This window comes from Opisthocomus hoazin, chromosome 4 (assembly GCF_030867145.1).
Source record: "Opisthocomus hoazin isolate bOpiHoa1 chromosome 4, bOpiHoa1.hap1, whole genome shotgun sequence".
In the NCBI taxonomy this organism is placed as follows: domain Eukaryota; kingdom Metazoa; phylum Chordata; class Aves; order Opisthocomiformes; family Opisthocomidae; genus Opisthocomus; species Opisthocomus hoazin.
Window position 1 is genome coordinate 67,065,072 of NC_134417.1, and position 27,581 is coordinate 67,092,652.

Here is a 27,581-nt window from a genome sequence, read left to right on the forward strand (position 1 = left end):
ACCTTAAATTTCTAAGTTTCAATTCACTGTACTTCTGATCATTCTACTTACCTCTAGAGAAATTTTGCCAAACCAGGCAAAGAACGAGCTATACACAGATCGGACATATCCAGGAATGTTCCTGATGAGGACGAAAGCTAAAATCTTTACATAAAAAAAGTAAAACAAGTGACTGTGTATGACAAGAAGATTACACACACACAAAAAAGGTTTTTAATTTTCACTGTCTAAGTGAAGTGCATCATGCATTAAATTTTCTTTAAAATCCAATAAATATATAAACCAAACAAAAATCCATGCAGTTTATTCTTAACAAAGTAGGTCTTGAAATTTCCAATCTCTTACACCCTTTCTTGTAGCATAGCAAGACACATTTACATCTTCAGCAGAATTATGGCCCTGACATTGACGATATTACTCTACACTTACTAGGCATGGTCACAAAGCATGTTATACCGTGCCAGCCTAAAATGAAGGTGGCCACAAATCTGAGTTAACCCTCAATTTTTCAAAAGCAGGTGTCAAGATGGACAAATTGATATTAAAAAATTAAGTCACATATGCTGCCCCCCAAGAGAACAGGACAAACTATTAATAAAAAGGAAACAGAGAGGGAACAGAATCAGACAGCTGGTGTATAATGGGGTAAGAGGAAAACCTACATTTAAGAAAACCATATGGATGCCTCTGTGGCCCACCTTTTCTCTGCCTAAAAGTGACTACAGGGCCCCATAGGTTGCTTCCTACACTAATACCTCCGAAACACTCACACTTCCCGGCAGCTTTCTTATTTTCCACTGCTAAGCAACTAATCAAAGTTGCGTTTGGACTTAAACAATGCGTATGAAACCTACACTAAGGACACTGAAAGCATAATCGCAGTATGTGATTTCAGTGCTTAAAGGCAATGAAAAACAGCGAGCGATGTAGTTAAACCCTTTTTCAGTTTCAGACGTAAGAATGGAGCTCAGTACCTGACATTCCATGCTAAAGCAAAAATGTATTTAAAAACAAATTTTGAAAAAGCCCAAATGAGAACAGACTAGATTCTATCACTGTAAGGAAAACGAATGTAATTATAATTACCTGCACCACAGAAACGGAAGGATGCAGTTCATTGCACTCTGTCTTGTTTTTACAGCTACTAGCCCAAATGGAGTAGGTCTAAAAGATATAAAAATCAGTCTGTGTAGCAATTATATGTAACATTTACAAATTAAACAAGAGGTAAGCTATTTGGAAGTGCTTCAGCAGTAGTCGGTTCTCTAAGATATGGGACTAATAGAAAAACTACATTGTGCTTAGTTTTGTGTTTCTCTCATTCTTCTTTGCAGCTGATGAACACAATACTTACTCATACCCTAAGATACAGGCATGCTGCTGACAATTCTTTCAACGCAAACAGACAAGCAATCAAGAGTGGAGATAAGAGCCGCGCTATCTACCATATTATTTTTATGATCCAATTTTCTTGTAGCCTTTGCAATGAACTGAAAGAGTGATGTTTTCATCTAAAGGAAAATCATTTTAGTGAGTAGGTAGGTAGGGCTGTGCACGAAAACACAGCTAAAATATCTCCAGATCAAGATCTGATTTTTTAAAATCAATACATTTTCTAAACAAGAACTTCAGAAAACATACTCTGTAGAGATTTACAAACCTGATTATACTAGTTATACTAGGTACGTACCAAAAAGCACACAATTGAAATAAATAATACAACATTTGAAACTCTGTTGGAGAAAAGAGGATCTCCCTTTCCTTCTGATATCATCTGATGTTTCTGCAATGCCAAATAAATAAAAGCAAACAGCATCCCATGAAAAACCACCTGTAAGAGACAAACACTGAAATGAATATTTCATGGCTTTTACAAGTACTCCTGGTACAAACTCTTAACAGAAATGCTACAGGATAAACTATTTGTAATACCAAAGCTTCAGTGTCAAAAGGTCCTTTCCCAGATTTACTGAAGCAAACAAAAATAGGCTTTCTACACTAGGTTGTCATAAGCTGCATTTTTAACTCTACTCAAAAACTACAAATAGAGTACTCTTAGTAATGCTTCACAGAGCACTAAAGACATGACAATGAAATTTCAAGAAGTGTTCAAGCACCTACTATCTCCTCTGCAATCTATGCCAGCATAGAAAAGGGCTTTCTCTGGGGAAAAACCATGAGTCTCTGACTTTCTCCCAAGCTGGCAGGTGAAAACATTCAAGAAGCACTACAAGTGCTTCCCTCTCTCACAGACACAATTCTTCACCAGAGTGTTTTATGATCGTATGCCAAGATCTCATTAGCTAGCAACATGATCCTGTTTCAGGCCCATGCAGTGCTTGTCTTCTGTATTTATTTTGGGCCTTCCTCTTTTGCAGCATCGCAGAATACACACTGTCCACAAGCCACAAGGCTCCAAGTCCGAAACATCACAAGGCAGTGTGTGCTGCTGGTGGGAGCAGCCCAGGATGTGACAACGGTGTGCTCTGCAAATTTCAGTTACTGAAGACTGCCAGAGGGAGAAGAGTGCAAGTGATCCTCTTCAGGTTAGCAGATGAATGCCCCCATCTTAGAAACTCCTCTTACCTGACCAAGCAGGCAAAAAGCCCAACCAGTGTCTCCCTGTTCTATTCCCTGACACTGTAGGGCCAGTAACTGGAAAGAAAGCACTTTCCCACTGGAAAACTATTTAAAAATAATGTGCAAGAATAGTCTGGTTTGGGTGTCAAGACCTGTTTTTTAAAAGTGTTTTAAAGATTATCTTAAAAGAAATACATCTTTAATTGATAGAACTTTCAAAAAATATTAAGAAAGCCACAACAATAATTTGCCTTGTATTTTAATAGCCTGAAGTGCTCCAGGATTTTCACAGAAAAACATATTTGAAGAAAGACAAATCTAAGTTGCTTTATGACTTTATTTTTTAAAAGCAAACTAAGCAAGAGCCAGCAGCAAATAAATCAACATCCATCTTTTAAGCAATGCTTTGATAGGCATTTGCAGAAGTAAGGTGGATGCAGTTTAGTCTTCTATTAAACAATCCCCTGGGACAAATTCCTGCTTTCTCTGGAGGAAAGGCAAACAACCCTCCCTCCCCTCAAATTAAAAACTACACTTAAAAGACCAGTATAAATTTTGCAAATGTTACATACGTAGCGATCCAGCTTCCACCTAAACCACCATTCATAGACATTCCCATTCAGTTCAAAACACTTGGACAGTGGCCAAAAAGAAAATATCTTCTCAAATGCACCCTGTAAAAAATAAACACAGCAAAAGCATTAACACTGATCTCAACCATATTTACTAAATTTGAATCAATACGCTGTCCTTTAGTGTTATCACATCCCTATTTCACTAGCTACGTGGCATTACCAAAATAACAGGCTTGCTTAGAAGGCACTTCCCTCCCCAAAAGGAAAATAAAACCCAAACCCCAAAATACTTCTTCAGATGAGAGAGGGTTTCAGTTTCGCTTCCCGTAAAGGTATCAGCACGCCTTCAATTTCGTACTGCCAGCTTAAAGGGAGAGATCAACGGATGTGTTGGGATAACGAATGTGTACTCTACAGCAGACTACAGTTCAAGAGACTTAAAACTAATGAAGGATTAAAACCACACAAACCACCCTCTAAAATCCTAGAATGACAAACTCTGCCCTTATTTCTGTCAGCTACACTTACAGCATGCAGTAAATCTCTAACTTAGCACGAGAACCAGTCTTTTGGCAAGGTATCAAAGCCAACGCCAGGTCTCTAAGAGACAGAGACCTTCCTACCACCGTATGTAGCACCATACACTAGCAAAACCCAGTAATTTTAAGCACATCAAAAAACAAAAAAACCCACCCTGAAACCAAAGCATAGACCTTTGTATTTATTACATTTGTAGTAGTATATTGAAAATATGTCAAGCATTACAAATGAGAAATATACAGAATTGTGTTTTTTCCAGCATCCACACCAGTTCAAATAGGAAAAGAAACTGAAAGGTATCGTTTGTTTCTTCTGTACTTATGATACAGGAGCAAATATACAAGTTATGAGCACAATAAAAAGTAGAGATATGTAATATACTCTTAGGTTGTTAAGGATAAAAATAGTCAAAATTTACAAACCTGAGAATATGACAGAAAATATATACATGTCAGTAAGCAAATCAGTTTCAGCAGTAAACCAAAGTGCCATAAGCAGTTCCCTGAGGAAGAAATAAATTAATCAGGATACAGTCATCAATCTTTCAATAGCAAACCCCAGGACACATTAAATAATAATTGCCAATTATTTAGTGTAGCTATGCTTAGTAATAGACACATTCATAAATAAGTGCTCAAATATTACCAGCAATATCTTATCACTATCTACATTTACATATTAAATTTTACTTTAAGCAATTCAAATAAACATTCACAGCAATTAATAACCTACTAATCCTAAATTCAGCCTCACGTCTAAAACAGGGACATACATACAGAAAGAAGAGAATTTAGGTGTTCAAGCAGAAACACTATTTTAAAGCCTCTGCTTTCCCAAACACTCTGCACAGGCAGTCCTTATTCTGGGTGAATGTAAATAAATAAAATAAAATGCCCAACAGCTTTTGTCATGTGAAATAAGTAGAGCATACATTATTAAACTCTGAGGTACCAGTTGTACTCCAAAGCTCAACTGCAGGTCATTAAGGACAAGTATCTTGATAAGAGAAGCCTGAGAAACTGCTTCTCAAAGCTTTTGACTGACATTAAGCTCTACCCAAGCCTCAACATTGCGACAAGAGATCATCTCCCTCTCTCACCATATAAACTGGCAGCTGTAAATAGGGACATAAACAAGTGAAAGTTGTCACGGAAAGATGTTCTAGTTTTACAGTACACTATTGCTCCGAAGTACACAACAGTCATTTCTCTGTATCTAGAAGAGAAGTGCCTTTGTAGGAAAAAAAAATATTATATTGGAGCTATTTGCCTTCAAAATATCTTGTAAAAGCACTTTCTAATTATATTTCTGCAGCATCTATTCCTAGCATGCATTTGGTATATTTCATTTTCATATCTGCAGACTATAAAATTTGGATATTACTTCATCAATAGTGAAGAAGCATCTAAGACTTTTAAGGTTTTAGTTCTAATTTAGGTGAATTAAATAATAAGCATTTACCACATGGTGACAACTTTTCAATGAACTGCACTGCATAAAATAAACTGGCATTTCACTACAATTTTTATTTAAAATATCCATATCCCAAGACATACTTTTGATAGTTTACTTAATCTAAGAGACTAAGCTAACAAACCCCACGTTCTTTTTTTGGCAGGCTATGGCAGAATTGGTGCTCAAGATGGACGAGACATACTGGCAACCCAGAATGGGAAAGTCTAAACGCTCGCTGTGCGTGCCGTACCCATTAGTACACTACAGCAACAATCTCAGCTAGCATTGATAGTGTAACCTGTGCTTTTAGTTTGCATTCAGTAATACTACAACTCTTGATAAAACACATTTCTGATGGTCAAAACCTACCAAAAAGCATTCTAATATGACTAATCAGAGACAGTTTAGTTATCAGCTGTTACATTTTTCAACTGACATATAATTCGTCTATGACAAACTGTATTTAAAAATGTTTTATAGCAGAAAGGAAAAAAAAGTCATACCATTTGCTTTCTTCTGGACTATCTGAGGCCATATAGCTAAGGTGGCATAAATGATCATAAACCAGACAGTGACTAATGGCACAAAGTAGTAGAACTGGTAAGGTCGGTCCATCACTATGCACAGTACCACAACCAAGAAATTGAGACGAAATAAAACCTGGAGGGTATCAGAGGAGAGAAGACAGAAGACATATAAACTGGGAGGCAAAGCTGAGAGAGATGGGGGACACGTTTCTTTAGCACTATACGAAAATATCTATGTATTTTACATCTCATGCTGATTATATTTCAGTTGTAACATGGAGAATTATCTCAGGGAACATCAACAGTGCAGTATCAGGCTGCAGGCTGACTATGTGGCACTGGACTTGTCCTACACTGGCCTACTTGGTTACAGATCGCAATGAAAACAGGGTAAACCAGAAGTGACTGTTCCCCAGGCCGGGGACTGAGTATTCCAGTTGCTGGATGTTGTGAATGCCTCTCTGCTTTCACTCCCACGGCTACCTGGGCTGGCTCAGTTAAAGCTAGGGTAGTGTCATTACCAGTGCAGCACTTAGGCTGCAGACATACGTTTAATAAGCATGATGACCTAAGTTACATGACAATATAATAATTAACAGCAATAAAACAGAGTTTTAAATTTTTTTTTAAACTGTTACAGCACACGCTGCAAAACCTGGGAGGGAAACCACAAAAATAGGTATGTTCTCTGTATTGTTATGGTGCAAAAATTCATTTCGTTTATTAACAAATGTAGGCTCCAATACACTGTCTTTGAAAGCCTGCCTGGATCGTTACTTATATATTGAAATCGAAAATTGCTAGTGCAATGAAAACCTCTTTGTTATATATTAGAAAATACTTGTCTTGATGTTTTAAAGCCTACATACTTACATTTTTTACATTGTAAGTATCATTTATATGCTGTGTGTTTGTATCAGATAAACACTACTGATTAAACAGGTCAGATTACACAGAAACAATAGCCATTTTTAATGTGCGAACCTTGGTTAAGTAATTTGATATCACATTATTTAGGAAGTACGGATAAATTATGGATATCTTGTTATCTGAACAGATTTATTTATAAAAACAGTAAGTAGGTATTCTTACCTGACACACTCTGTATACACAAAAGTCCCCTTTTACCCAAAAATATGAGAAGTGACCATAACCTGTTTGGAACAGATATGCAGCAACCAGAACTCGAATGTGCATGTACACAGGCAAAAACTGTAGAAAAATAAAGTACATTTTATAAATGGCCAAATAAATGCTTTTGGCTGTCCTTTTTAATCCCGTATTTTATGCTTTTTCTGCACTGTGGTAAATGCGGTTTAACTAAGAAGAGAAACATTATGCCACATTTCCTTGTTTCTTACTAAGCTCTTTTGGTGCCCTAACCTCTCTGATGTTAAAATTAATTTCCTCTATTTATTGCTCTACACTTTTCATATTCTATTACCAGTTAAGAGAGACTTACGAAGGGCTCTTTGAAAGCTTACCTTCAGCAGTTTCAAGTTCAGAACACAAAAAAGAAATGTTACTAGCAATTAAAAATAAATTAACTTAATATTCTATATGGAAGAAACCAGTATATTTTCTCACTGTGTAAGAAATGCATAAAATGCTCTTACCAATGAAATCTACGAATATAGAGAAAAACTAATTCTACTGAATACCAAAACTACAGGAACAATAGCATTAGTTATTCATTCTATTAAATTCTAATACACATTTGCACTATCTTTCTTTTGAATTACAGACCCAAATTGCATTCCCACTTTAAAAAAGTATGAAATTCAAATCACTTACAGTGCTCGCTCCAGAGATATGATAAATCAAAATAACAAGCTGCATCCAGCCCTTCCATTCATCAGTCTGTTCTCTATTTAACACTTTAGTCTAATGCAAAACAAAACAAGAGTGTTGCTATTCCAAAAAGTACAAGGAACATCTACAAAATGAGCAGAAAAAGTTCAAAACAATAAAACACTTTATGGGTAAACAGGTCTCAACTGCAAAAGCCTTCTGTCTAGTGGACACAGGTCTACCAGATTTTAACATGATCTACACTCTCTTGCATCCGAGCTACGCTCGCTTCCAATTTGACTGGGTGACAATGACTAAAAGTGATCATACCTATATGCTTTTAAAAACCTGATTCCACGCAAATGTTATATTGCTTGAGAGTGCATTTTTTGCAGATGAGTTATACTGACTTTGAAAATTTAACTTTCAATATTTAGCAATTAGTTATTTACACTCAAACCGGGAAACAATGTTATAAGCCGGATGTCAACATGATCATTACCTCTTTGGTATTTTCGGTATAAAATACCCCCAAAACCAAGATATAGACGATTGGTATGAAGAAAGATGAATGTGTATAAAATTTATTTTCCTTCATGAAAAGATTTGCTCGGTCACATAGATAAAAATAGGTCATGATTAGACCAAGTTTGCAGAAGGAGTGTAAGAGCATCTCTAAAGTAGAAACATTAGGAGTGCTGATGGCAGGTTTCTTCTCCTCTCCACTTTCCAAATCAGTGCATGATTTATTCTTTCGATAATTATTCCGATGAATTAAACTGATAATTAAATATCCAATAATGGACAAAGTAAAGAAACAGAAAGCTAACTTCTGTATCAGAGTGAGAGGGGGCTGAGGCTGGCAGCAGGAGCCATCAATGGGCTTCATTATCTTATTGCAGTAGACGTTCATAAGAATCATCGCATTCTGTCAAAGAAATAAGCAGTTTTGTCAATTAATCTCTAATAAAAAAGTTAATATTTGCATTGTAAGAAATTTTCTTCTAGATCATGCATTGACATAAAACCTATGCAATTCTGCCTTCTAATTATGTGGATTAAATTTCACAGTACCCCCACATACCTAGTTGCATTCAACAGCACAGTCAAAACAACTCTTCCGAACAGGAAACCCTTGAGCTTCTTGAGGTAAGCAAGAAGACCTAATCCTAATCCTTGCAACAGAAGGGTTCTCTCTACTGGCTGTAAAAGGGGCTATGAAGAGCCACCTGGACTATAAATGAAAAAGAGCTCACAAACTTGGGTTCTAAAGGGGCACAGTAATGGAAGTCTCTGAAACACGGCAATGAGACTGAAACCTGTGGTGAGATGGTATGTAGTTCATCCATCCAGTATTTAAAAGCAACTGAAACCTGCAAAGGAGTGGAACTAAAAGTAACATGGTGGGAGAGCTCTCTCACAAGAAGGGCAGACTGACACAACTCAGAGTGGCTCACCGCACGTGTATATATATTGGTAGGTTAAAGATAAAATAAGAAATAAAGTCAGTGGCACTCCATGCAACCAGGAAGGTGCATATTGCGTGTTTTCTTACCCTTTGCATACTCTTTACTAAACAAAATTATATGGGCACGTAGGGGAAAATTTAAGACTTACTTCTTAGCACTGCTTTACAAATCATCATCACCCTAACTCATTCATGAAGATGAAAGCACAAGGTTTGCACTCGGGATCTAAAAGATCTAGCAGATTAACAGCTATTTTAAAACATCTACACACTAATGTGTTTGCTAGTATGTTTTTTATACATCCTATATAAGTGACTGCACTCTCACATACTGGGATCTTCTGAACAAAATTTCCTGAAGAATGTGCAGGTCCTCATTACATTCATATTGTCTGCCATTTCAGAACACCCACTTAAAATCTTGTTTTACTATTACTACTTTTTAATGTTGACCAGTGATAAAAACACTTACTGTATCTCTGCTCGACTCAGGGAGATGCAGGCCATCTGCAGACTTCATGATTGTTTCTTGTGCTATCAATTTTGATACACTGAACACTTTAACTTTAGCTTTGGAATTTCGGGAGCTGCTGTTCAGAATACGAATAGCTGCTTCATTATAAGCATCTATTTTCTCATTAGTGATCATTTTTCGACTTTCACTCAGCATATCTTCATAAACAGGATCTGAATTTGAAAGGACAAAGAACCAGCACATTAATGTACTTGACAAATGCAGTTGCTTAGTTTGAGTTGTACAGGCTTCTTTCATTTAGGTAGTCACAGTTGTTCAATGGTACAGAAAGAACGTGCAGGGAGGAATGAATGACTGTTACAGTAACTAGAGTAGCAACTAGAGTTGTTTATGATGAAATGTTCTTATCGCCATTCCCTAGTCACCCATATATACTTACAGATTAGAAAGTTTTGGCCAGACATGAATGTCTGTTTAATTTCCCCAAACCCGTGAAAAGTATATAATGCTGGAGTACAGAGCTGCTTATGCCTTCTCTCAGTAATGGAATCCCCCCGGGGAAATACTCCAAAGCCAAGAGGACAGAAGATAGGCAGCAGAATAGACACATGGAAAAATAAATATCTCCCAAACCCTCTAGTTACTGTAGAAGAAACCAGTTTCTCATTTGTCTAAGTCATAGCCCATAAGCATATTCCACTTGCTCCCGTTGATTCCAGTTTAACTGATGGCAGAATCTCAGTTTTTCAGAAGAACGGAACTCCACTTAAGTGCCTGCAGGCTTCAGAAATTATATAGAGCTTAACACAAAGCTATATGGAGTTCTAGATCAAAAGGTCAGCTGGAGATCAGTGAGCTGCTGTGAAAAGCTGCTGACATTCATAACTCCAGTGAAACACGCTCTACAAGCTGATTTACCTCAAGTCTACTTTTGGACAATCAATGTCTAGACAACTCTGTGTACAGACTGTTTCTCCTCTTATTTGATCCATTGAAGAGCTCAGAGGTGACTTAAATGGATGGGATCTTTATCAACAGAATGGTGGGACATGTCTGACAGCTAATAGCTTCTGCTACAGATAAACTTGGTTTTGAAAGGAATGCAAGAATATTAATCTGTTGATACAGGTTAACCTCTAGAACTATCTTTGACAGAAACTTGGATGCGACTGTAAGGGTACAGCTGGGTATACTCCTATCAGGGCTCAAAATTTGCCTGTGTTTCTAATTGAGGTGATGATAATCTAAAACGCTATGTTTCTATGACAGATAAACCAGGAGCACATTCCACCTATGAGCTCATTGTTCAGTGCCAGGGACATACTTTAGTTTTACTGAAGAAAAGTAAACGAATGTAAGCTTGGTGCCATACTAAAAATCTCACAGACTCATTGTGAACCATGATTTCTGGCTCCTAATCTCAACTCATCAGTGTTTAGTGTACAGAAGCAAGTTTCATTCTAGAGACTTAAATTCTCTTTATTCTCTATAGCATGCCTATTCATTCTAGACACACACAGAGGATGCATTGGTTGAACCTTTCCTATTATTTATGTAATCTGAAGATTTAATAGAACATAAACACAGGAATACAGCTGTTTTATGCACAAAATGCAAAATATTGATCCTGTGTTCCTGACTCCCAGGAGGTACCTATGAAGCACAGCATAGGGAGAACAGACTTGGCGTACTGAGTTTGAGAGTAAGCTAACCAAAATTCAGAGTTCAGAAGGCAAAAGATTTTCCTGAGAGCACTTTAAAATCTCCATCACCAGCAACAGCTAGTTAGGTACCAGCTTGCAGTTCAGGCTGCAAGAAAAGCCAGAGCGGAATTCAACCAACACACTTTTTACTCTGCAAGTAAGCAGTATGGACTAAGCTTTCCATATCCTAGAAGATAACGATTCCACAGACAGTGACAGTACAAATTGTTACCTACTGTTCATTACTTTACCTTGTAAGACCCAGTAAACATCACTACTTCTTGCTAATTTTTCCAAAAGAGGTGCAATTGAAGTGATATTGATTTTATATTGTGCGAGGGCTTCATTGCTGCCATTGTGAATCTTGATAGACCACTGGAGAAACAAAGAAAGAGATTCAGAATCTCTGTGTCTGAGGACCCTTAATTAACTGATTCCATTGCTCTGTTTGTAGCTATTTTTCATTATTTCTATAAAGCTACATTATTTCTTTAGTCTTCGCTTTTAAAGTGCTAAAAAATTTCTTTTGGACCAAGCAGCTGTCTAGACAGATAATTACATTCAAACAGACCATCTAAATGCGGAGAATGTAATATTCAACTTAACGTATATTTGATTTTTCACAAATTAAATGACGCAAGGTGTTTTAATTAAAAGCCCCTTGACTTTGAACAATGATGAAGTAGCAAAGCCAGTCATATTATATAAAAATCATGGCAAATTTGGTCAATTTTACTCTAGGAAAACTGACCACAGCAAGAGATGCGTGCAAGCAAAACTTGATGGTGGTATTGAGTTCCAACATTTCTATCTGTTTTGCAGATATCCACAAAGAAAAAAGAAAAAAAAAAGAGCCCTTTCAACTTCTGATTTATTCTTCTACATGAAATGATTGGGAGAATGCTATTTTAAGTATTACTGTATCTATACTGATTTAGTCAAAATCTGTTAATAAACAAGAAAAAAAAAATTAGCCTGAATGGAGTGAACTCTGTAGTTATTTCTAAATATCTACATAAAAATTTTGATGTAAGCCAAATAAACTGATTAATCCACTTCCTGAGAGTATTATCGAATATAAATGAATACTTCATGAAACCAAATAACATGCAGCTGCTCTGAGAACTCACATTCTGGAAAAAAAAAAAGCAGTTTCTCCCAGTAGCCAAGTCTTTACTCATGAAATATCTACAATATTTAAACAGACGTTTTAAGAAGCATATTTTATTCAACAGGAAGTCAGGAACTGAGAACCAGAGCACTGCAGTGATATTCTCAGAGCATCTCCTTTTCCTAAAATAAGCAACCAACTGAGTTTTGTACTCGCTGGAGCTTCTCCAGCTTCTAAGACTTTACCTGTATTTATAAACTGTTATGCAGTTGACATCTTAAGACAGACATGTTGAGACCAAAGCAGCATGACCAAACTGAGAGCTAAGCTAAAGATACAAGTTTCAAAATGCTGTGAAGTCCAAGGGCGCACATCAGTTTAATCTAGTAGCAGGTTACCACACTGGTGCTAGTCATGGTAAATGTTGCTGACGTGTCAGATTTTTTAAGCACTTTATTTTTCTGCAAGTCCTTTAAAATTGAAGATGTTTATCTTTGGCCAGCTCTAGATACTACTGTTGTTTTGTGTAAATATACTGGTGTTATAAAGGGCTGAGCACATATACATACTGTTGGTTCATACCGCCCGCTGTCCACAAAGGACAACAAGCTAATGCTATTGTATATATCTGAATAAAATGAATTATTTAGCTAAGAGTTCTGCAGACCCGACCTTCTGCATGTCAGAATGCTGTTCATACATAATGGCATTTTCTGTGTGAACTACAATGACTAGTGCTAGTAAGACATGCCAGATTCTCAGACTGAACAGAGATATTCTAGGCTTACTAAGATTCCTAAAAATCAAAATATTTACATGGATCCTACAGAAGAAGAGAATTTGGGGTGTTCACCTGTAAGGAAAAAGAATTTCTGATCCCTCAGGAAATGTGTGGAGGTCTGCATGTATGTATGATCTTCCCTTAAAATTGGGGGAATTCACCTTTGGTTTGCACTCCATGAAGGTTCCAAATTGGTAGAATGCCTGAGCTGTCTCTAAACCAAGCTGCTTTCAAAGGATTTTGTTTAAAATAGAACACGTTTTTTCCACCTACATTTGAGCTGGTATGCAATTATAATAGCTAATTTCTTTAAAATTCCAATTCCAAAATTTTTGGAAGTAGGGGACATTAAATGTGGTATTAATGAGATAGGCAGATAGTCAACTGTTGACTCCCAGTACCAGCCAACTACTGGAATAGACTGCTTAAGAGGGGCTGCTGCATTCTGTCCCTGGAAGATTTAAAGAACTGGTTGACTCTTGTCAAGCACAACACAGGTATAACTGCTCCTGCCTTGTGGCAAATTGACGGGTTAGGAGATCTCTTCAGGTCTTGTCAACCCAGCTTCCTGTGATGCTGCAGCTCACAGTGGTGGAAAATTCCAGTGGAAAGTGCAACCTCTTTGGTTGTTGAATTATTCTTGTAAAATTCAGGGGTCTGCCCATACAAATCTAAAAGAAATACGTGCGCTCAGAAAGAGCCATGCTCAAAAGCAGAATTTTATGACTGAAAAGAGTTTATTAAAAATGCATCTCAGTTAGTATGCAAGTACTTTTATTTAACATTTTTAATGAATAATCTGCTTTTAACAAAGAAGCTACTTTATTTATTAGGTAGGTACAAGCTAATCAATGCTTATCAAGCGGCATTGTTGCCAAAAAGCAAGTACTGTACATCACGCAGCTATAGTAAAATACACCTGATATTTTAGAACTTCTTGTTATAACAGAAAATTCACGTCTATTTTTTATTAAAATTGGGTTTAACAACTTTATCACATAACCAACGTGAGAGCACAAAAGTTATCCTACTAGAACTCCCTTCTTTACTAAAATGCCCCACATATGTATAACCTACCGTGGCAGCTCCTGCTACAATTATATGAGGTTTTGCCACAGAACCCTAAGACACAAAGTAGAAAGAAATTAGTTTTAAAATGTTCCAAAAATCATACTTATTATTATATTAAGCAGCTTAATTAAGACTCATATCTTAATTAACTGTGACTCAACTTGTCCATCAGATGGTTACAAAGGAATAGACTGCAGATATATTACAGAGAACATCAACTTGTGATATACCAGAATTTCCACATAACAGAATCTGCAAAAGTGCAAACCACCTGTAAGCACTTACAATCATTCTCAATCTAGCAGCATAAGTTCCCTTTAAAAGCTATCTAAACATCTCCTCCTACGGTCAAGTAAACTGCAGATCATACTGTCCAAGTGCTTTTTCTCTCCGTATCTCTCAGCATTCTCAAACATCTGTTTGACTGTTCTACTGACTGAAGGGACCATAAATTCACTGCGAAAACACAACAAGGACAATGGACAGCTGTTGTCCTTGTAGTCCTGGTCTGAAAGTTACGTCTAGGACAAGGAACAGAACATGTACTCAAACAGAAGAGTACAAGGAAATAAACAGTGCTGATGGCACAACAAGGGTTTAACAGCTCTCAGTTTTTTGTAGTAATCACAGAAAAAGAAAAACAAATGATAACTTCAGCTGTCTTCCTGGAAGGTGTTGTGCAAGACTGACAAATAGGGTAGCAAAAGAATCACCGGGGGCCATTACTAAATAACTCCAGGCTATTTAAAACATCAGCAAAGGAAGAAACAAGAAAAATTTAGTTGCCAATCTGTAAATCTATTACTCATTATCAGAATTACATACATATTTTATGTTGAATAACTTGACAACCTGTACCATAACAGAAACATGTAAAATAATTACTATGTGAGGGAAATATTGAAAAAAAAAAATATCAAGGCATTCTTTCCAAATTGCTGTTGCCTTTCAGTTTGGAACACCCAAATTAACTCAGTAAGTACAATATCATAGAATATCTCAAGTGGGAAGGGACCAATAAGGATCAAAAATGTTTGGCCACATAAAAGCAGAGCCATTGCAGACAGAGGAAGCGAAATGCCAAATCAGAGTAAAATCCTTTCAGCTCTTAATAGGATGAATCAACCCGCTCCCAGGAAGCAGGAGTTTTCTGGTTTGGTTTGGGGTTTTTGGCCCAAGTGAAGTCATCCTTGAGAGATCAGGAGATGCCCAGAAACATATACACCAGTAAACATCCCCTCTCAAAATTTTGATGTCAAATTTCCCATCTCTGGTACGTAACTGACTGAACAGAAGTGATACGCTGCAGTTTCTGGACTCCTAGTAATTATAGTTGTGTATATGAAAAAAAAAAAAAAGTGGTAGTCCTCAGTCAGTTGCTGATTTTCCTAAATTCATTTTTTTTAAGACATACCTCAGTCCAAGATTTGATATGTTGCCTCATAGAGCCATTAACTTCTGGATACCACAGGAAATCCTGTAAAATAAATGCAGATTTACTCTCTAAGCTTAAAGACAAGCAGTAGACTAATAACAAAAAATTCAAAAAACCAAATTAATTGCCATAAATTCAACTGTGAAGGAAAAACACTTGACCCAAAGTGAGATTTACTTTATAGTTAGCATGAAAACCCTGAATCTCGCCCTAACATGAACAACAGAAAGAAAAGAAAAAAAAATGGAAAGAAAAAAAAAAAAAACCACCACAAAACTTTGCCGCCATGAAAAAAGAAGAAATTCTCATTTGTAGTTCAGGAGTTGGGATTTCACCAAGAAGCTAATTTTTTAGCTTCTGCCAAATGGGATGTCTGTGGGTTTCCAGTGCAATCAGGGATAAAACCAAGCTCACGCCTATAACTTACTTATTAGAACTTGCTTTTTGCTCAATTTCCCACAGTTTCTACCAACAGGTTTTCTTTGTTCCAGAACCTAACATAACTGATAGCATGAAATCATAATTTTCAAACAAAAAGAAAACCTAACAATTCACTTAACAACTTCATAAATTATCAGCTGTTTAAATCTAATAGTGCCCTGTCCATCAAATGCATTACCTAGTGACATTTCTTTAGGTGTCAGGAATAGTGCCCAGCCTTCATCCAGAAGGACAGTCTAGACTTTGGCTAGCGCTCTTACGTCTCCCAGGTAAAGCTGTGACTTCCTAGCATCTAGTTATTCCTCAGGTGCAGAACTATCAAATGGACTACAATTACATGTTAAAGTGAAACGGCAGAGATTACATATGCAGAAACTATTGCAAAGAAACTTTGTAACGCAGAAACACTACCAGCAGAGAGGAAATCTCTATCTTCCACTTGCACAGACCTCAAGATTTCAGTAGTTCACTTGAGTACTGTCAGTTCACTATTTGGCCGGAATCTGAGTGATCACGCAGCCCTCTGCAGTGGCCGAAGGACGGAAGGGTCAGTACGATCACTAGAAAGGGCAAAATTAGACTCTCCACTTGTTCCCAGCGATTCCGTCTTTTTTTTGTCAAGTATTTTCCACATTTAGATTACTGCATCACGGCCATTCTGAGCGTGAAAATTCAGCTACGATGCCAATAAATGTCAACAGCAATATGGCACCAAAACAAGGAAGCAGCAGACTAGGAACATATTCTTAACTACTCAGGTATCTCCCAAAGGCCCAAACCTGCCATCTCAAACCTTGGTGGCTAGACACCTACCAAGGCTTAAGGAGTTTTGCAGATGTAGTTCTGTGTCAGGCTACACCAACATAAATCACATTACATAGTCCCATTTGTCCTGCCTTGTCTTCTGCCCCTTCTTTTCCAGCACTCAGATAACCGTATGATGAGCCACATCAGAAATAATGAAAAAGGAATCCTACAAGGTACGTTTTTGGCTGGATTAACTCCTAAACCAGCCCACTCCACAGCTGTACCAGTGCTAGTTACACAGGAACACACTGTGAAGGGCAACAGAGTGAGACAGCATGGGCTTAAATTGGCATGGGCTCACACCCTAAAATGTTATTGTGTACCCTAAATCTTCATCACATACACAAGCAGGTACTGAAAACTAACTTGCAGACAACTCAGCAAATACACTGCTCCTTCAGTTTTCATGAACAGAGAATGAGTTGTCCCCAAGACATAAACAAATAAAGAACTAGCAGAATCCCAGCGCCGCTGCTGACAGCTGTCATGGGAAGCAAAGAAAGCTACCGAGGACACTATTTCCATTGCCAGGGCACAGGAGAACAGAGTCCTTCATACAACCTACCCTCAAGTACTTTATTTGCCTTCTTTTTTTGAAATCCTCATTATAACCAACATTCTGGTTATTTCTCCATGCAAGAACTGGAAGGAATACTTGCTGGGATAGCACAGAGAGCTCAAAGGCAATTATGACAACTACCACTCCAAGTAAGTAAGCCCCAGACACTTATTCTTACAGCAGTGGAAGAGTAAATTTCCTGGCAAAAGGTATTCTTGGGAAGGCCACATTGTAAGATCTGACAAAAAGAAGAACTATACACGTTTCCAGAGCTTACGCCCAAAGCTAACACAGAATACAAGTGCTCAAAGCTAAAGTGTCTCAAAGAATCTTCTTCAAAATAGAATATGTTAAGATACACTCTGATATATTTTACGGAAAATTTATAGAGAATGTTGATGGTCTAAAGCATCTTTTGACTTTTACAGCACTTGTGGAAATTTGAAAAATCCACTTCTGACTGCAATTTGGATTACATTGTGTGAAATAATAATATAATTATGGCTTGTGATTTAATGCTAGATAAAAACTTACCACTTTAATTGAAGCAGATTTATCTTCAAATGGGATATTTCCATGCTGTCAAAAAACCCCAGAACAATACAACAAAGTAAGATAAACTTCCAGAATGAAAGAAAATATTTACATTCATATGTTAGTTTGTTCTCACCCAAAGGTTTATGTTCAGTAGAAAGGATTTTTCGTGTGTAAACTTGTCAGTATACTCATACAAAATGTTTATGTTACTTTCTTGATAAAACAAGCTACTGGTTTAAAGAGTTATTTTTCCCGGAAGAAATCTATCCAATTAAGTCTGAAATGCATTCTGTTCACTCTGTTACAAAGGTATAAAATATTTTCCTAAATTTAGCCTCCCAAAATGAGAAAAACTTTAGACTTTTTCCTCTTTCTTTTCTTATACTTCTTTTCTCTTAGCTTTCCTTTTCCTCTGCCCATCTTCCTTGCACAAAACCAACCGACACAGTTTTAATTAAAGAATAAAAGAAAATAATCCCAGGCAGAAACAAAGTCTGGAATGCATTATTAAATTTGCTGAGTGAGATTGTAAAAGATCATAAAAAAAATCAGAAAGGAAGCAGTCAGCTACTGCATACATAATCCTCCTTTAAAATGTTACTAAATACAGTATTAGTTTCAATTGTGGTCCAAAAGAACAGGGGTATTTCTCTTCCACAAAACAAGATCTTGATTTCAGAAATACTTGACAAAAGATACCTCTCTACTCAAAAGATACCTCTTGACTCAAAATCAATTATAGCACTCTACCATCTCACCATCACTTTTAGGCAGCAGCTGTGACCTAACCAACAGACTAGGAAAACAAGAGTTACTTGATCAATCAAACACCTTATTTTGACAAGTGAGAGTGACTGCATGCTGTCTGCTGGACAAGCTGACAGCTTGCACTTCTAAATGACAGAATTACTAAATAATTGACAAATCTGATGTACAGTTGAAAGTGAAATGTGTCTTTTCCCTCACACATGTACATCCATACAAAAGGGATACGCCTAAGAAGCATGATATAGCAAAAGAAACGAATATTCTGTTCAACAAATGATACAGCTAAACCCTTTCTTACTGCAGTTTACATTCTTCGCCTTATAAAATTCAGACAGCTCTTCAGCAGCAACCAAAAGGAAGGTAAGACCAGAAGCTATTTTTAGTTTCAGCTTCAAGTTAGACCTGGAAATCTGTCATTGCCCCAAGGATTTTTATGAACAGATTAGATCAGCAATTTAACTGACATTTAAAATGACAAATTATAAGCCATGAATTATCACTATTTAAAAACACACAAAGGAGCAATCATTTTCTCATCAAGAAGCCAAATATGAAGCATAAGTTGCTATGGGATAAGTCAGCTTCATTAATTTATTCCCAGACTGCCGCAGGCTTTCTTGCAAGCTTTCTAGCTCACTTCTCAGATTCTCAATCATCCCATCTGTACCCAAACAATTATCTTAGTCTAATCTTGTTCTTCTCCAAAAGACCTCTCTGTGGTTCTTCTTCTTGATGGCTAGGCCAGCAAATGGTATAATTTCTTGCTTTTTTGAAGTTTAGAGAAGAGTTATGTGGTAAATTAGGAAGAAAGAAAGAAAACCATCATCAAAATAAACTATCTCACCTTATTTCCTTCTTCTTTGACTTGAGGATTTATGAGTTTCACAAATGAATAGAACAGCTGTCGAATTCTAGAATCTCCTATAAACACAATATGTTTGTCTATGAGGCAATTTTTTGCTTCACTGTAAAACAAAACAGCAACATTCACGTTACAGGAAACGTATATTTAGGAAAAAGTCTTTAGAAAATCTACAGAGCAATATAATTCTAAGTATTATATCCAGCTCTAAGGAATAGTAAAACATTTTTAAGCATGCAGAATTAATAAAAAGTTTAGTGTCGTTTGCATAGAAATGAAAATGAACTCTCCCTCTAATGTGATTATGCAACCAACCAAGCAAGCTCTCCTATTCTGTGGTGCTACAAATACAGTAGCTTCAAAATGGTAACATGCAGCATAATTCTAAAAAATCAACTGCTCTTGCTAGTAGGTGAAAAAAAGTGATTGGTAATTTTACTCGCAATTTTCTTCCTTGTGATTCCACACACAAGCTCAGCATTTTCCCTTTCAGCAATCTGAGAGTGACATACAAAGCTATGCAGTCTCTTGCAGTATCATGTGGCTCTCCGTAACACGTACCAGTACTACGATCACCAACATCTATTTGCATTTATATATAAGTACAACTATGGTAAACACAGATTATGTACAAGGAACATACTTCCTTCTGATAAATGCTGCATATTTTTGAAAGCCTAGAGAACCAGCTATAAAGTGAAAAATGACTGACACTGCAATTACTACAGCTGCAATCAAACAACAACGACTCTTAGGCAGATGAATAGAAGACATGAGTTTCCTTACTTGTTTTTATACTTATGCATCATACAGCTGTGGGGTTGCCATACTTTTTCTCCAAGAAATCTCCCACTGGACAGAAGATACTCACATGTATCACCACCTTTAAAGTGTTATATTAAGATTAGAATTCAGATACACAAAAGTTAAAACATAGCCCCATTGCTATTAAAAAATAATAATTTGACAGTATTTGAAACAACAGTAGTAAGCAAATTTAACTTCTTGTAAAAACATCTTGCACAAGTTTCTGCAAACTGCCTTCTCACTCACTATGCCACGCTTCTCTGTAAATCACTCCTCCATTTCTGCTGTCAGAAAGATGTTGTGACCTAGAATGGCATTTACACCACAAGATGCTGATCCACTGTGCCATCTACTATCCAGAATACACTAATATGAAATTAAAGAATACAATAGTTCAATACAATAATCTTCTACACAGAAACACTATACACAGCATCTTGTATAGAACATGAATCTCAACCTAAGATTTACAAGAAAGTCTATTACCTCTCCTTGCTTAAGACATAACGGTCACCTTAGAACAGGTGAAATTACATGCTGGGTTAATATGCAAAACAAAAAACATTTACGCAAGAATTTGCTAATCATTCTGAACTGCAGGTACCTTTTCCAGTCAAGAATTTTGACACTAATGAAGATTAATCACTGTACAGGTGGTGATGTTTCAGGTCACTTTAAGTTCATATAAACAAAATACCTCAGTTCTGAAATCAGTGACCATTATCTTCCAGCAAACTCCATGTCAGGTTCTGCTGCCTTATAACTGAGCACAGCTGCGCACCGTTCACTGCAAGAGAAGCTGCCCTCCAACATTTTTGTCATACTTGGCGTTTCAGAGCAGTGACAAGCAGGGAAAGGGAGGTGAATGAAATGGCAGGTAGCTGCGAGAGCTTGTGCAGAAACAATGTACCACAGTCCGTACTTAACACTTTCTGTGAAACCTTGACTCCATTAAGCTCAACGGAGAACTACTACTTGACTGAAATTCGCACTAATCCTAAAGAATGCGCTGTTTTCTATCTACCTCTTTTCAGGGCTGCTGGGAGCCACGCATTATAGTGAGAGTCTTTCTGCTTCAATTATTACCAGAAAATGTGAAGCTTATCTAGAACTGCAAATTAGATGAGGTGAACAGAAAGAGACGCAAGTAGCGTGAGGTCTGAGTTCTGCAGGAATGGGAATTTACAAGGCACTGCTGATGTCTACTGTGACCCAAGCCCCCAGTCCTCAAAGATCAGTACTATCGCAAAGCTTTCAGGGAAAAGAGACAGAGCCATGGTATCACTTCCCTTGTGCTTAAACAAAGGTTTCCGCATGACCAGAGTTCAATCACTAAAAAATGGGGGGGGGGGGAGCTATACTAGATAAAGAAGGGCTTTCTGTGTAACATTCTGATAAGAAAACATACCTTAAGTTATGGTCCTAAGGTCCCAGTGAAAGCTAATTCTTACATCCACTGAATCAACTTTGTTGTTGTTGAGGTTTTTTTTAGTCGGACATAGCATAATTGGGAAAGCTCTTCATTTCCATAATTTCTCAATAGTGGGAAGAATGACAACAGTAACTATATTGAAATATTTTTTCTATAAACATTTTAAACCTATGGCTAATAAACTTCAGAAAACATTAATAATCACATGGGCAATGGAAACATATCTGTATTTCCACAAATAGGGAACTAGGATCTTTATAATACTGCATCACCACAGATTTTTTCCAGATAACCCTTGCTACTCCAGTTTGTGAGCTGATATTCAGCTGTCTGCTCCTTCACAATCCATCCAGAAAAACAAAAAGGTAAGGTTCCCATCTGTGAAGCTGGGAAAATGTTACAAAAAGTATAAAACAAAATGCATGTTTAAAGTACAGCTGACACCCAAAACTCTTAGTTTTCTCTTCCTTCAAGCCTCTAGCTCTCTCCTACTTAGGATGCATGAAGAACATCTCAGATACAGAAGTACAGACAATGCAGGTCATGTGTGCTGCTTCTTGAAGAAGAATATAAAATTATCTTGGAGGAAGGAAGAAGTGGCAGCTGAAGACATCTTCTGTCCCCACCTTCCTCCCTGAAACTCCTCCTACCTGTTTTCATGAAAAGCAGAAAAGTGAATCTAGAACAGACTGTATTATAACTGTAACTCCTCGGCTCACTTATCCAACCAAACCCAGCAGTGGTAACACAATCAAGTAGTATTTTTTACCATGATCTAGGGCTTCTCCTTCCCTCATTTCAAAATGCAGCTCAAACAGCCAGATCTATCTTCCCTCCTGGAACTTCGGTTGCTTACTACTGCTATTGCATTGTGACTACTAAAAAAGCTGGAACAACATGAAGAATCATAACAGCCTGGAAAAAGATCTGGATAAACATCTCCAAGTCACAGCTCAGGGTCTGGGTTGGTCCTCCGGGAGCAACCCACAAGTGACACACTCCTAACATGCACGATAAACTGGCTTTAGCATAACTGCCATTCTTTACTCCCTGTCTCTCAGTTCTGGGAGGTCTTGGTCAGGCTGATTTCAATGCATAGAAGAAAAATGTGCTTAAATTTAAATACGTTGTATACATATGGTGATAAACTCCTATTTTTATCATCAGTAAGAGTTTATTAATCACCTGAGAGTAGTTCAGGAACTCCCTCAAACTGACCAGTAACTTCTCAAGCAAATCCTTGAGATACCACAAATCAAATTGACGCTTCCTTCCGAAGCACAGTGCACATGCACTACCCATGTCAAATTGATTAATTACTGCATAGCAGCAATGGGACGTGGCAAATGGTCAGATGCAGAGGGCCATGTGCTTCTGAACATTTAAATGAGCTCTCATGAAAGTATGCTGAGACCATAGATCAACCGCAGGCTGAAGTCAAGAGGTTTCCAGAAAGCCAGTCTCTGTAACTCTCCTTTCAACCACTACAGGTCACTCCAGGTCAGCAACATCATCTTTTTTTTTCCAGTCTGTGCCTGTTTCATTATTCAGTATGGTGCCATTTCTGAAGAGACTACAGAAAAGATCTTCCAGGAGCAGTTTATCAATGCCTTTCTGGCCTCTTTCTAATGCAGCTTACAAGACAGCTGCTGATCCTGCTGCCAAAACTTTGCAGGAGGAGCTCAGAACACTGCAGATGATGTGCAAAGCTGAATCTTTACCTGCTTTGTAAATATGTTGGTTTAGCTCAGATTTGCTGGACAGACATCTTTCTGGTAGAAATCATAAATTCAAAATGACCATAGTTTCAGTTTTTCTTAATCTTTTCAAATAAAATCCTGTTTCTACACTTTGGCTTTCAAGCAATGTAATTTCCTTGATTTTCAAGCTTACACGCTTATGTAAACTATAATTTCTAGTAAGTTGCATAAAAACATAACTGTCAAAAATAATAAAACAAAAATTACCAAACTCATGTTGCTTGTGATTAGATTAGGAGACTAGGTGATTTACAGTTATTAAAGCTACTGCTACAAACCCCTCCACTTTGCAGTTGACGAAAATGAAGAGATGTATCAGAGTGATGTAAGAGTAAACTACCTAAATGAAAATCCACCACCAGTTACACTCCCTCTGAAATCCATTAACTTGCTGAGGAAGATGCATAAGAAAGTAAGCACAGTTATTCACAGTCAGACCAATGGTCAGTCTAGCCTGGTATTCTGCCTTCAACAGGAGCCATAAGCAGATGCTCAGGAACGAATAAGAAACGGGCAAGCAAACATTACGTTCTCATCTAATATTCCTCCTACTATGTTCAGTCCAGGGACTTCCTGAGCTGCACATGGTTTCTACACATTTTGTAGAACCTTCCACAGACTTCTTTTCACTCTGAGGGTGACGGAGCACTGGAACAGGCTGCCCAGGAAGGCTGTGGAGTCTCCTTCTCTGGAGATATTCAAGACCCGCCTGGACAAGGTCCTGTGCAGCCTACTGTAGGTGACCCTGCTTCGGCAGGAGGGTTGGACTAGATGACCCACAGAGGTCCCTTCCAACCACGAACATTCTGCGATTCTGTGATTCTTTCTGAGAAAGTCATGCAGTCTTCAATTCTTTAGCACCCACAGCATCCTCCTACAAGAGGTTTCCACACCCACAGCCACTGCTTGAAGAACTACCTGCCTTTTAAATATGGTTTCTTCTAGATTTACTTGGCACTCCCTAGTTCTTGCACAGGAAGAGACAGCTTGCACCCGTGTCTATCATGATTTGTAGAACACTATCAATCCTTCCTCAATCAAGTTTTCGAGACTGAAGAATCTTAGTTTACTAATTCTTCATAGGGGACCCTGTTCCGTATCTAGAGTTCATGACCCAAGCTTGGTAGCTCTGTACTCCATTGGCACTCCCATCATAATTACCCACAAATAAAACAATCCTCCATCCTACACTATGTTTGCTGAAATAACATTCCAAATATCAGACACTGTATATATTTTAAACATGGAGATAATATGCCTTCTTTCCCAACTCTGGATACTGAGTATCTTCCTATCTCCCCAGGCAATACCAGAAAGCTCCTGAAACTCATTACTAGCGTTACTGATGTCTCATGTCTTTCTTTAAACACAACAGCAGGGGTTTTGGGGGGAAGATGAGGGAGGAGAATAAAACAAGACTGCAACAGCAGCCAAGAGAGTAAACTGGAGGTTACAGGCAAGACATCGTCTCCAGATATACCCAAGTCTTACTCAGGAGATGAAATGCACAGCAGCCAAATAACCACTCTCATTTTAACATACCACCCTGCCACCTTAACAATTAATGAGACCTTAAAAGAAAAAACAAAACAGAAGAAAAAAACCCCAAAACCTGAGAAAAAGAAATTTAAGTGCCATTCCATACACAAACCACAGACCATTCTTTTTAAGCTCTTGCTTTGTGCTTTGCTTAAATTATCCTTCCAACATATTACCTTTCATTTTCATCAAATGTTGCACGTAGATAAACTACGATATAGCTATACTATGAGTATAGATTCTCTGAATTTTATTATGCTTATTACTCTAACTTATCATTCCTCAAAATCAGGCTTTTTCAATTGAAACTGTGAAATCTCAGTCTTTGTTCAGTGCCAGAACAGACTATGTTTCACAATACACTCTTTAAAAGGCACACTATTTTGAAGAAATGGAAATTCAATTGTTCTCTATTATTCAAAATAAAAATGTAGTTTTAAACAGCATCTATCTGTGCTGATGTTAAGAATGCAAAATTTTAAATAACAACTTATTTCCATGAAGGTTTAGGACTGTACCTTTGAAATATGATAATAACTGAAAAATGCACAGCACTAACTTCACCGGATAGTATGCAAACATTCAGTCCACTTCACTCTTCACAGAAGCTGTATGCAAGTGAAAGAGAGTCCTTAACTTCTCTTAATTCACTTAAGTTTTGCAAAAAATGTAGGCGACCCCTAAACATGATAGTCTCCCTGAACACGAATTTGACCTTCCACAGTCCCAGTCCAGCATTTTTTCATACAAGTAACTTTTCTACAGGCAGGTTTTACTGGGAAGTACAGTGGGCTGCTCCTATCTGTAATACGTATTTGCATGACTGAGGCCATATTTAGCTGAAACCTTTACATGTAAAAACAATCAGACAAAGCAAAGGAGTTCTAACTAAATTCTCAATCATCCAAAAGCTCCCAAAGGAAACCAAGACAAAAACAACCACTTTATAAAACATACGCATATTCTTATCCTCAGTTGATGCCTTGTGAACCTATCAATATTGCAACAGGAGAAGAAAAATAAATGGCAATCTGCACAACATGGGTTTCTGAATAGAGTGAGATAAACTAGGCTAACTACCAAAATCTTAAAGCATCCAGTTGCCACTCATTTGAAATCTTAAAAGTGCAGACACACTGAAAACATAGAATATCTATAAATTAATATATTATTCTTTCACTCCTACCCAAGGACATGGTACCAAGGAAAAGGTGTGAAAGAAGCAGCCTTTATGTGCCTTTATCACTTTTAGAATCTCTTCCTCAAAAAAAATAGAGTTTTAAAAGTAACTAGTATCTCTCAAGGAGCCTTTGCATACCCATGCTTGTCCCACAGAAAGAAGGATTCACTGACGAACCGTCTTCACACGTACCACTATCTGTCTGGTTATATACATTTTTTGTGGCTTTTTCCTTCTGGCTGAACTGTCCAAGGGAAAACTGCAGTAGGACAGGCTAGAAGTCTCCACACTGTCAATGCGCTTGTGCTTCTGTGGTAGAAGTCTGAGTTTGTAAATAACACAGGACATGAAATAAGAAACTATTTTAACTTAACACATAATTTTGCTTCAAAGACAGCTGTGATCTTTGCCACCTTTTATATGCCCTACAGGACACCAGGATCTTGTAGGTATCATCAGGCACGCCTAACTCCATGAATGACACATCTAATTTCAACCTCATTTTCTCCATTATTCATGCAGTTGCTGTTTCAACTAACAAAAACTTCAGGTTATCAGTTTCTTCAGATATTAAACATCCAATTTTTTTTTTTTTTTTTTTTGGGGGGGGGGAAGTCCCCACCTCCCACAAAACAGATTTCTCCACTTCTAGTTCATACAGAGTTATCTCTCATTTCCTCCATATTCCTGGACATCTATGAAAGAGAGACAGCATCCACATATGTAGTTAATTCATTGTTAAATTTCTTGTTTGCCCTGCTGTGGCAGAACATTTGTTGTCATGAAAGAGCTGGTCTTGCCTGCTGTCCTCTTCCTGACAGCAGCTAATGACAGATGCTCAAAGTATAAAAGCACGACAAACAAACGCAGAGCAATCACTTCCCCAGCATGGCCCAGCTTTCACAACCCAGCAACTTTGAGCCAGAGGTTCTCAGGAGTGCAGCAGGTTTACAGCTCCCCCTCATTCACCCTATGCAAATCAGAACCTTTTATGGCATATTTTTGGAGTAAAATCTTGGCAACGTGTTCCAAAATGTCTTGTGAGGAAAAAAAAAAAAGCTTCCTTCTGATAATTTTAAATGTATTGCCTGCTAATTTAATTTTTCAGTTGATACTTTTTGTGTTATGATACAATCAAAATTAATTTAACTTCCCCAAATAATTAATAATATTTAAGACCATTACCAAGTTAGTAATTTTTTGTCCAGGCTACAGGATTTAAATCTATTTCATTACTTCTTGTACAGAAGCTGTTTTATTCTTCTGCCATTCATGTTGCTCTTTTGTACATATTTTCCAAGCCCTATTACACCACTACTAAGAGGGGGTGACCAACACCGCTGACAATAAGCAAGGTGCCAGTTAGCTTCAGTTGTG

General features: G+C 37.4%; 1 protein-coding gene across 2 annotated transcripts in view; it reads right to left on the reverse strand.

Moving 5' to 3' along the window:
- Nucleotides 1–27,581, reverse strand: part of CASD1 (CAS1 domain sialic acid O acetyltransferase 1) — a 32,673-nt gene that overhangs the window by 3,066 nt on the left and 2,026 nt on the right. Inside the window, exons 2-17 of one of the 2 annotated variants that reach the window (XM_075419324.1) lie at nt 20,273–20,369; nt 19,469–19,589; nt 17,854–17,898; nt 15,492–15,554; nt 14,084–14,128; nt 11,366–11,489; nt 9,409–9,623; nt 7,971–8,396; nt 7,472–7,561; nt 6,770–6,889; nt 5,654–5,810; nt 4,118–4,197; nt 3,153–3,254; nt 1,691–1,831; nt 1,087–1,164; nt 52–144 (exon numbers count right to left, since the gene is read on the reverse strand). In XM_075419324.1, coding sequence (XP_075275439.1) covers nt 52–144; nt 1,087–1,164; nt 1,691–1,831; nt 3,153–3,254; nt 4,118–4,197; nt 5,654–5,810; nt 6,770–6,889; nt 7,472–7,561; nt 7,971–8,396; nt 9,409–9,623; nt 11,366–11,489; nt 14,084–14,128; nt 15,492–15,554; nt 17,854–17,898; nt 19,469–19,589; nt 20,273–20,369 — 1,997 coding nt within the window. The remainder of the gene's footprint in view (nt 1–51; nt 145–1,086; nt 1,165–1,690; nt 1,832–3,152; nt 3,255–4,117; nt 4,198–5,653; nt 5,811–6,769; nt 6,890–7,471; nt 7,562–7,970; nt 8,397–9,408; nt 9,624–11,365; nt 11,490–14,083; nt 14,129–15,491; nt 15,555–17,853; nt 17,899–19,468; nt 19,590–20,272; nt 20,370–27,581) is intronic. The other variant, XM_075419325.1, reaches the window with a different exon arrangement.